General features: G+C 43.3%; 1 protein-coding gene across 1 annotated transcript; it reads right to left on the minus strand.

The window, feature by feature from the left end:
• Window positions 1-2,776: 2,776 nt before the first annotated feature.
• Window positions 2,777-7,054, minus strand: LOC149275479 (adenosine deaminase 2-like). The gene is made up of 9 exons (XM_089504673.1): window positions 6,757-7,054; window positions 5,816-6,041; window positions 5,142-5,352; window positions 4,928-5,055; window positions 4,477-4,567; window positions 3,907-4,015; window positions 3,624-3,781; window positions 3,262-3,464; window positions 2,777-2,888 (listed from the first exon to the last, which is right to left on the minus strand). The coding sequence occupies exons 1-9, from the start codon at window positions 7,052-7,054 to the stop codon at window positions 2,777-2,779; spliced, it is 1,536 nt and encodes a 511-aa protein (XP_089360799.1).
• Between the last annotated feature and the right edge of the window lie 4,127 nt (window positions 7,055-11,181).

Genomic DNA, 11,181 nt, shown 5'->3' on the forward strand with positions numbered 1-11,181 from the left:
TGCGGCCAAGCCACACTAAGTGTTCCTGCCAAGCACAGTTTTTTATTCTCTCAACCATGGCTCTCATCCTCCCATCTCCTTTTTAGCAGGATCCACCACCTCTGTCGGTTCATCTGATCAGATGTTACCAGAGCCACTTTGGAGTCAGGAATCTACTTAAATATGTTATTTCCCATAAATAAAACATTATTTCTTTAGATTTAATTAGAAAAAAAACAAACACACACATACAATGCAGATTGGGGTAAAATAATCTATTATCATCATTTCATAGAATCTTGTATTGCTCTAAATAATAAAATCCCTACAATTTTCTACAAAATTATACAATGTACAGGATTACATTTTTTCAGCGAATGAAAAAGTGCATTTATGATCCCTGCCCCAAAAAGACCTTGCAATCTAACTAATAATGAAAGTGCTTATGGTGAAAATGGAAACCAGATCCCCAGGCCCTGCGTTAAACACAACAGACAATTACATGATACATGGATCAGAAAACTGGAGAAGATAAAATGAAAACACAATAGATGACATTAAAAAAACATATAATAATATAGTTTTTAACGGTAAAAATCAGTACTGCTAGGCACGGGCCAGACTGGACGAGGAGGTCCTGCCACTTTAAGGCCAGTGGCCATCTGATGATGTGAGCACGGCTGATGGCTGGATACGTTTTTAATGCCACATGCCGTCGGCCACACGCTGCAGCACCAGATCTGCAACTGACGTGGCAGATCATGTGACTATGGGGTGTCAAGGGCAAGCAGCCCGCCAGGCATTTGCCCAGTGTGCCAGATGGCCAGTCAAGTTTTACACAAATTAATTTAAAATTGATTCTGGGAAGGATTTGCGCATTGAACAGTTATAAAATTCAAAACTAGTTCAAAATAAGTGGAACGGCATCATTAAACGATGATTTCAAGTTTGCGGCTCCAAAATCTACAGCTTTGCCTCTTAAATTCATGGCACATTCTCCCCTAGCACCAAGTTTATACATCTAAAAAGATTAACGCATTTTTATTTTTAACTGGATTGTTGGCAACATATTAATATTTTGTTCCATATTTTAGTAAAATATCTTAGATATTCAAACTAAGAATTATTTAAATCGCTATAATTAATAATAATAAAAAATCATTAGATAAAAAAAGAACATGCACATATATTTTAATTTTTATAATTTAGGATGAAAGATTTTTTTTATAATTTCTAAGATAACTGTAATTTATTAATGGTTAATAAAATAATACAAATTCTGAAAAGAAACAGGAAAATAAAAAAGTGCCTTTAATCTATAATGTTTTTCAAATTTACATTTGATTTTATGTTGTTTTTTTTATAGGATGCTGCTTTTATGACTACAATGGGACTGCAACTGAGGTGGGGACACAGGTGTCCATGCAAAATGGACTTAAAAATAAAAAAAAACAATTTTTAGGGCTAAGCTATTTCCTAGTTTCTCGGATATATCTTAAAAGAGCTGAGGAACAGGGCCCTGGGTTTTGGACACGTCATTAACATTTACAACACATACTACATTAACACTTACTAAAAACACAATGAAATGCTAGGAGGGTTAAAACAGAATAACAAGTGACTAAGAGCAGAAATGTTAATAACGGGTGAGTGGCTCCTCGTGGGCGGGGCCTGGGTTTTCCCAGTTTTGGCATTCTAGTTTGGCATATAGACTCATACATCCCTCTCACTCATATACTCTTAGTCTGAGGTAGTTGCTTCTCTTTAACTTCTTATCTTTAAAATCTCAAACGCTTATCCTAATTTCTTCCCGGCATCTCGTTCATTAAATACAGTTGACATAAAAGGTGCAATAGCATTTAAAAATGAAGATTTATGTTTTTTATAGTTTTTTACATGAGGTTTTCAGAGTACGGCTGACCACTACTGGCTCATTTGAACAAAAACAGACTGAGGGTTCCAAGGGGTTCCTTAGTATCAAAGGAACAATAATAGATAAACATTTTTAAAGGAATTGCTCTTTAACATCCCCCCAGTCTAAGCTTCGCTCCTCTAGCGTGTCCCAGATGAATGTTGGGATGGTTTAAAGTGAGGAACCACTGAGAGGACACAAAAGCTATAGTGTGTTCATACAAGCAGCCAATGTTCACGTGGTCAGTCTTTTCATGTTACTTCTTTGGTTTCCATGTGGCTAGAAAGGGGAGAGCAGCGCACTGCAGCAGTCAATGGGTTAAGGACAATTGTTTTATCTGTTCTTTCTAATTTTATCACCCAATGCATCCTTTCTTCTTAAGCATTTCACAACATTCTAGAACTCTAAATCCCCATGTCTACCGCGTTCCCCTAATTCCCTCTTTCCTGGTGTTTCCTTCCTTTGGGGCATCTATTCACTAAGTAGTGAGTTCATCCCAAGGCGATTTTACTGGAGTAACAAACATACTGCTAAAATTCACTGAGGTTTACCTTGGTGACATTTGATGACTTAACTTGGTGAGTTCTTCGTTTTTTTTCCTCTTCATTCTGGACAAAGATTAGTGATTAGCTTCCAAAATAGCATTAGTCCCTTTCTAACATAATGTCTCCTCTGGTCATCCCCCCCCACCCCAATTCCAACTCAACGTTCCTTCTCATTAGACGTCATTCTCTCCCCATGCACTCGTCCCAGTCACACGTGTTCACCCTTTTGACGACCCTTATTCAATATTCTGTGAAGTTGTTTTTTTTAGGTTTCGTCTTCCAGCAGCTTCACATGATGCCGAATAAGGGCCAATGTGGTCCTGGGGTCCTTCTGCAACATCTACAGCTGTTTCCACCATGTCTCCTTGGCCAGATTGTCTACAAAAGCGTCCCACTTCTTCTGCCAGACTTCTTTAGCTCTGTCTTTGCCATCTTGTGACAAAACGCTGTAACTGAACAAACACAAGAAAAAGTAGCGTTCTCGGCGGAATCGAGCTTACTAGAAATTCCAAGAATCCACATTCTCACAGGAACTATGGGTAATAGACAAAGGCTTCACGTTTCAGGATATGTGTGGGGTTGACGCTGACATTAATAAATGTCAGCGTCAACCCCACACGTAATTAAGCCCCGAGTTTGGGAGTTGGCCCAGAAACGTTCAGTCTTAAACATCTAGTAAATGTTGGTGTCATAGGTGCATCACTCATTTAAAGTGCAGAGTGAGTGCTTTCTCACGTATTATTTTGTCTATTCAGCATGAAATCCAGATTAGTCAGTCCTGAGTAAGTAAATTAGAGATGTGTTTAGCTCCTGCAAGGCTCTTACTTGATGGAATTGATCGCCAACTGCTTTAAGGTCCTCAGATCCGCCTTCAAGCCCCCAATTCCCACGAACACCTCGTAAAAATCGTAGGATACACCTTGCGCCCCAAAGATGGACGGGTCATCTGAGCTCACCACCAGTGGATGCCCGTCAGCCAGCAATGCGGCTGCCGGATGATTTCGGAGGTCAGACACCAGTAGGAGCACCTGCGGAAGAGGCAATGGGTCAAAATGTGAAATTGAGACACCTCCCAAAATATAAGGTCTTCTTCAGAAGTCAAATATTCCTCAATGTAATGAGGTAAAGGCGACCAATCGGCTTTGCGTTTTGAGGTGGGTGTGGCTACCAACGGCAGCTTCAATTACCTGATTGGACACAGGACAGATTTCCAGCGGAACGTTCATTTTCAAAGACAGTTCGCGGGCCATGGGGTGTTTGACGAGGGCGTATCCATGCCCTATCCTAGAGGTATTCAACAGCAGGGCGTCCAACACATTCTCATCTACTTCCATCCCTTGCCAATCTACAGGGGAGATAAATACCCAGGGGAGAGGTACGAGGGGTGGGTAAAGTGTCTGTCCATGCTGGTCCTTGTATCTATACACCTTGACACTTTTTAATAAAATACTCAATATTTAAATGACTTACTAGTCTCTCCAGCATGGAAGAAGTACGGAAGGTTGACCCCCATCGAACTGGGTATCTTGAGGGCATCTTGCAACTGATACAGTGAATTTCCAGCATCCTCTTGACCAACCTGATAACAAAAAACACTAGTTCTAGAATATTTTTGTTACATCAAGAGATTTCCAGATCATATATTTGATGCATTCATTCAGTATCGCCCCTGCACTGAGAATAAACTTGTTTCTAATATACACTTTGAGTTGACCCACTTTCTTTTAACCTCAAAGAAGGCCACGATTTGACCTTGATGAACTGGTATACCACAGTAGGGTCAGATCCGTTATGATAGGGGGCGCCCTGGCACCTTAAGGCCAGCGGCATACGCAGCCATACATTACGTCTTCATGCTCCCATATGACTGCTCGGGTGACTATGGGACGCTGGTTGATGGACAGTTCGGGCCACGTATGCTTTTTAGAGAGGCCGCTGTCTTGTTACTGAGGTGGCTACCGGTTTCTATAGTGCATTCTAAAAACAAATTGGTATGTTTGTTCTGGGCTGTCAACATTCCAACGTCCTTCAGACACTTACAAGGTCAAAGCCGGCCATGACATCAGGAAATTCCTCCATCAGCTTCATAGCAACATACACGGCGTCCTTCACCTTGGAGACATCCTCGTGCCTAGAAGTATCCACAAGCGTCCACACGTTAGGGTAACGTAGAACATAGCGTGCGAAGAATGCTCGGACGTTATACAGCCTAGTGATAACAGTAGTGAGCAATTATGGCGCACTACTGGTAACACTACTGTATGGTAGCCATGTGAGACCCAACAGATTGCAGTGATTACTGGGCCATGTGCATTCCAACAATAGAGCCACGTGATGATAGAGATCCCCATCTCATGGATCCACAATGGCCATTCAGCCACGACAGAGCCACGTGACTCCAGGGCTCAGGGATTAGGGTCATAAATTGCCAATACACATGGAAAGTAATACCCCATGATGGTCATGCGCAATCCCAACAGTTATGTGCTACCTGTGGACAGTGAAGATGATTTTTAAGCCCAGGAAATCCGGATGAGCTTCCATAAACTTCTTGGTCACATCTCTGTAAGTGGCCACCAGCCAAGAACGGTCATGGATGGCCCCATCCAACTCGTAGACCTGGGGGTTATTTTGAAAGAAGTTAGTGATTTCTACCTTCACAAGGGCCGGTGACAGAACCAGAAAGGAGGAGCGGAGATACTAACCGGGGGGAGCATGGCTCTCATCTCTATATACTGAATGTTGTCTTGGTACAGCTCACCGAGAGCCTCGTAGATGTATGACTTAAAGACAGGGGCGTAGCAGATAAGTCCTGCGGCAGTGATGAAAGCCCCCTCGAATCTACGCCAGATTATATCCTGCGTGGGGTAGGTCAGCTCTGGGTTCTCTGTTAGAAGCGTTAGGTTCTGGATTAGTCTGAAATGCAAAGAAAAGTGGGGTTTGGTGGCAAAAGGGGTAAAAGAAAATCAGCGAAATGTATAATTTCATAACAATTGTAGAGTCATGAAGAAGGGACCTAAAAGGGTTTTAGGAGTTTATGCGATTCTATTTCCTCTGGGACCGATAGAGCCGTATCTAATTGCGCAGAACATCTACGGTGCTCCTAATCTAAAATCTTATTAAGGAAATAAATCAGGTTATGTTTACAAAGAGTAAACTCGGGCACACGACTCAGTTCATGGCCACTGCTTTTAATCCCAGTGACATTCGGTCACTGCAAGTTAACCCCGTCGGTGAAACATTAAACATATAATAGTGGGGAAAAAAGGGGTCACAATGGGATATACAATGGGGTCCGATCCATGATAGCTTTAATATACTTCTTTCCAGATACATATTCCTCATTTCCATTCACATTAAGCCTCTTTTTGCCACCGACCCGTTATCGAAGTCTGTCACGTCTCCCAGCTTCTTCCTATAGGTTTCGAGAAGGAGCCACTCTGAGCAGCCGCGGGGTAGGTTTCCGACCGGGGCGGGTTTGGAGAACAGAAACCGTACATCCCCTCCATCAGTAAAGCAAATGTAGCAGTCCGGGAGGTAGGATGCATTCTTTACCAGCCAATCCACATCAAGGATCGCAAAGTCATGCAAATGAAGAGCGGCCCCTACAGGCGGGAGGAAGTATTACAACGGACCACGCATTTCACAGCTAACTCCGATAATACTTTTCAGAGTTTCACTGTAACTGGTTTGTTAATGGAGCAATTATATGTGACCAAAGACATCCCGAAATATTTTAAGTGTAGCCGCCATGTGTGTTCCTCACTCATCTACACTGGCTTCCCATTGACGTCAAGAATTCCATTTCTAATCCTACAGAATGCTTCAAGATTCTACGGATTGTATTCTCAACAATTTCGTAGAAGCCACTGCCTTCACGGTCTTGCCTGTCTCTTTCCTTCTCGATTGTCTCCTCCACTTCTCTCCCATCTACTCAATCTTAAACCCACCTCTTCGAGCCATCCCATGAGACCTTCAACTCGTAGAACTCAACCTACCAAGAGAGCCACCATCACCAATCCTTAATTTATTTTTATTGATCATTGGGGGCCTTTTTGTTTTAATACCTCCCATTTTGTAAGGGTTGTCCTTTGTTAAAATCCACCATTATTCTAGATTTTAAGGTCCATGTCTATGCCACCAGCAATCTCCCAGCATCCAAGACACTTTGTCTCCCACCCATCTATCTTTCGGCCTTTTTAGAGATGACACCAGACATAAGGTGGTGGAGAAATCTAATAAAACGCGCAACTCTTCATTATTTAGAACTTTGCCCACGACTCGTTCTAAGTTTTAAACTCAGACAGCTGTACCTCTTACCTTTGGGCATTTCCCTTAAGATCTTGAAAACCTTGCTCTGTTGGATGAGTCCCCTAGCCCTGAAGAAGTGCATTCTGGGAGGGAATACCCCGGTACGTTCAGCCTCCCTTATCTCCGCTTCCTTTATACTCATCAGGTTTTTGTTGGCCTCCATCTCCCGCTCTCCCAGAAGAATATTGCCTCCGGACCTTTGGTTATTCTCCTTGGCCAACAGCTCATCCCTTTTGAGGCTAACCGGAAGGCAGTGGGATATCTTGACCGCAGAGAGAAAGATCAGCCAAAGGGAGAGGCTCGCCATCTTAACACTGAAAGAGAAACCCTGGTTAGCCGCTGACTGGGATGTTTCTCATCATCACGTAGAAACTTCCAGTTCCTTATACCGAAATAATGTCAAGTTTATGGGAATAAATCCAGTTATTTGAATTGACATTGCTACTGAGAATGGGGGACACAGTTTTCTAGGGCACCGCTCACTTCCTGTTTGCGTCGAAAAGTGAGGAGGTGCTCTTAGCAGCATGTGCTGCAAAAACAGGAGCAAAAATCTAACTTTGAAATCCTGTTTTTCTGTCTTAATGACCTCCATCTGGTGATATTCTGCGTTGGGAAGATGAGTGCCGACCCCCGTATCATCTGAACAGCGAGAGCGTGCGTGTGTAGTGGAAATTCAGACGTAGGGAAAATAAAATTGAGTGTGTTCTGTTTATAAAGGTTCTCCCCCCCGGGCTGGGTTTCTGCTTTTAATTCGATGTCGATCAAGTAGAGTGTAAACTCTTTCTGACCCCAGTAAATAATCGTTAGAGCTCGGCTATAAGAGCGTGACAGTATTATAATCCGGAAGGGAATTGAAATTCAGATTATAGATTAGAATACAAAGCAAACAGAGCCGGCTCAGGCACAAGGCAACCCACGTACTTATATATCGATGTAACGTAAGGACGTTTTTCTTTAACGAGAGAGTGGTAGATGAGTGCAACAGCCTCCCAGCAGAAGTGGTAGAGGCTAATACAGTGAAGGAATTTCCATATTACAAATCAAAATTTAAAAATTTCTAAAATACGTCATATAGATACCGATCTGGGTAATTTATACAGATTCAGCAATTCATTTTTTTTTATATATTTTTGCTAGCTAAAACAACGTCACTGTAATAATAAAGTTGGTGCTATTGGAGGGGCCAATATTGGCGGCACATAAGGCTCTCTAACAAATGAAAATCTATTTCAGTAAAGGGATTATACACTTTTCTGCAGATTTGGCAAGAGCGAAAGAGGAACTTTTTTTCCCCGCTGATTTAACACATATATATATATACGGAAGGGCTGCGTCATGCAGATTTATAGGAATTAACGTTACATATAATGACAAATTATTAAATGATTGTTAGATACCAAAAGAGAAGTTTTAAACCCGTTAGGTTTAAAAGAATTATTAAGCAATAAGCGAATTATAAATCCCTTTTTAATTTTTTTTTTTAATGTATGTTGGCGGCACCTTTCTAAGAAACAAATTAAAATAGAATCTGCCGGCAGGTCGGCCCCATTCGGCCCCCTTCTAGTCTGTCCGTTCTTCCTGCTGTAAAGACTTAAACTGTAATCAGTCGTCGGGAGCCGTATGCTTATCCCACGAATGTTTACATGCCCTCGCTGTAGTTCTAGACGGGTTTTAAGCGCAGGCAAAGTCTACGTCTTTGGACTACAATGCACATCATCCAACCTGTAGCTAGCTGTGAGTTAAGTGGGGGTGTTTGCAGCCTTAAAAATGTGGGTAAGGGGTACAAGTGAGGTTTTGTAACAAAAAAACCCAAACTGCTACAACCCGGGGTATGTTACGGGGAGATGCGGGATTACAAAGACCACCGAGCAGAGTGAGGGGCTAATCTGTGGCTTTACTTAATGCTTAAGGACAGGGGAGGGGGGGTAGAGATTCATGCAGAACATAGAGGGTCACAGACCTGTTTTTATCCCAATCTCAGCTGTTGTTTCCCCTGGAGTCTGATCCTTTGTGATCCTCCCTCTCAGCCGCCAGCTACCAAACAGCTGAGCAACAATCGAAATCCCTTTAAAAAAAAATAAAAAATAAAAGAAAAAAATTACACCAAAACAACTACCATCTGTCACCCTTCCCCCTTTACCCACGTCACTGTAACTACCATCCTCGGCCAATCAGACGCAGCCCAGGCCCCGCCTACAAACCGTACACTTATCAGTGCAGGGAAGCTTGTTACATTGTAACTCTGCTCGCCTGTGATCACGGTGTTCATTCATCCGAAGAAATCGTAACGCTGCCGGCTACAATAGAGATAACGTAAAAAATGATATTAAAAAAATTACAATTAAAAATGGTATTATTTTGTTATTATGAAACTTTATTTTTAAAGCATATTCCACGGCGCTGTACAATTTAAACACGGGGTGGTCAACAAATACCGTACCTCACAAATGGACAGTTACACATCGGGCAACAACAGGAGCTGAGCACTCGGCCCGTGAGCTTGCAATCTAGCCTTATGGTATTTTCACACAAAGTTCCTGGTAAGAATGGTGGGGACGCCTCTGGCTGGCAGTGCCACACACTCAGCCGATGTGCCACTCCGGCAGCAGATTGGGGTGCGTTGTGTGGTCAGTACATATGAGCATAAAAACATAGTGTGCGGTTGCGTCACCAGGCGGGCGTTAGCGTTAAGGTGCCGGGGACCAAACAAACTGCACTTTCCAGAATTCCTCACAAATGGGTCATGTGACAAGCTGGCAGCTCATCCAATTGGGAATATTTATTTAACCCCGCCCCTGAGGTACCGATTGATTCATTTGTGCTCACAAACCGAGGTCTCTGACATGCACACCCAACTGGAAGTAATTCGTGAACATTAGGGAAATTTAGAATCATCTTTGAGAACATAAAATTCTTGGTTCAGTGGGGTCCTTATTGTTTGGCCCCATATACCAGTCGGTAGGCTAAACTGAAATGGTTAATCTGATATTTATTCTGATGAGCAGGCACTTAAAAAAAATGTTTTGCGTACAAAAACCAATCTGTATTATTTTGAGGAATTTTAGAAGTCAGTTATGAAGCAGTGGGGCAATTAACGGTTGGGAGTAAAGCTGACGGCGACGGTTAATTCCTATCGCGCTTACCGGTAGTTTCAATGTGCTTTTTTTTGTTGAGTTTGCATTAAAAAGGAAAAAAAACTTTTTTGCTTTTGACTTTGACCTCTATAGGGCTGCAGTTGCTCTGTGCAGCCTCTAGGGGTCAGTTTTTACCCACTAAAAAGAACCAGAGAATTTTCCGGCAGATCAGACCCAGTCGTCTATACCTTGTCTGATAGAACCGTTATCAGCCGTCGGTCTCGTCTTAGATTCAGGAGCCGTATGTCTCTCCCAGGCGTGTTTAAATCCCCTCGCTGTAATAGCCTCTTACGTTACGTCCACGGCTGGGCTTTTTGCAATGTGTGCTGTCATCGAGAGGGTTAAATTAACCCCTTCAGTAGGTTGTACTTGAAGATGCCTTTTGTAAGTGGGTGAGTGCCCCCCCCCCATTCTATGCAGCAGCTGGTTTGATCCAGAACGTTTAACAATGGGGGGACCTGGAGAGGAGGCGGACTGCAGCTGGCCGGGTATTCACTAACACACAGCAGCGAAACCGGGTCACTGAGTGCGCAACGGGGGCTTTTAGGGCAGTAGAGCCCTGCGATACCCTCATACCCAGCCAACATCCCGAGCTCCTAGAAAAGGGGGCATCGGGGGAGGAAAGAGGGGCAGCGGGGGAGGAAAGAGGGGCAGCGGGGGCCGGGTCCCAAAGAGGGAAATTCTCCACAACACTCAACTTAACCACGAGGTTCTAAACGGATTGACAGTTTTGTATCCCAATAATGGGTCATGTGACCCAAAAGCGAGCACCGATAGGCAGTCACCATAGAAACGGAAAATGCTTCTGAAAAGTTTCAGTGTTGTTTCTTAGGTGGTTCAACTTTTAAATAAGAGATCTGATACGGTTTATCTGCAGCCACCCAATACATATATGCATATAACTGCGAGGTCCCTTTACATTTCTATATTGTCCCTTTTATAAATGCATGGGGGGGTTGCTGAAACCCCCCCCATATGCATTTGCCCCTCTCCCCACCCGGCAGCTGATGTGTTTGGCTGCATGCGACATACTTACCTTTAAACAACCAATTAATGGCAAGAGGTGTCAGACCACGGAGGAGGAGGCAGCTGTAGCAGCAGGGCTGCAGCTTCTAGTTCAGTAAACTGCACCTTCAACACGCTAGAGAGTGCAATGAATGCGTTGCCTTTAACGATCGGCCTGATGCATGTTGCGTGTTTGTTGCGCTGTGGCTCTGTGCGGACGTCTGCATGGTTACAATGTACAGAGCGCGTGCCTGCTCCTGACTCCCGGGAGTACGGCATCTCAGAGCATCCTCGG

This window comes from Sceloporus occidentalis, unplaced genomic scaffold, assembly GCF_023333645.1.
Source record: "Sceloporus occidentalis isolate IW3139 unplaced genomic scaffold, rSceOcc1.0.p SCAF_284, whole genome shotgun sequence".
NCBI classification, from domain to species: domain Eukaryota; kingdom Metazoa; phylum Chordata; class Lepidosauria; order Squamata; family Phrynosomatidae; genus Sceloporus; species Sceloporus occidentalis.

What these genes read in the sequence shown, in the direction of transcription:
- LOC149275479 (XM_089504673.1), bottom strand. Translation starts at nt 7,054, where the DNA reads ATGGCGAGCCTCTCCCTTTGGCTGATCTTTCTCTCTGCGGTCAAGATA. An exon ending in GTGACAGACTTCGATAACGG is followed by an intron (nt 5,353 to 5,815) that starts GTCGGTGGCAAA and finishes TTTGCATTTCAG; the next exon opens with ACTAATCCAGAACCTAACGC. An exon ending in ATCATCTTCACTGTCCACAG is followed by an intron (nt 4,568 to 4,927) that starts GTAGCACATAAC and finishes GGATACTTCTAG; the next exon opens with GCACGAGGATGTCTCCAAGG.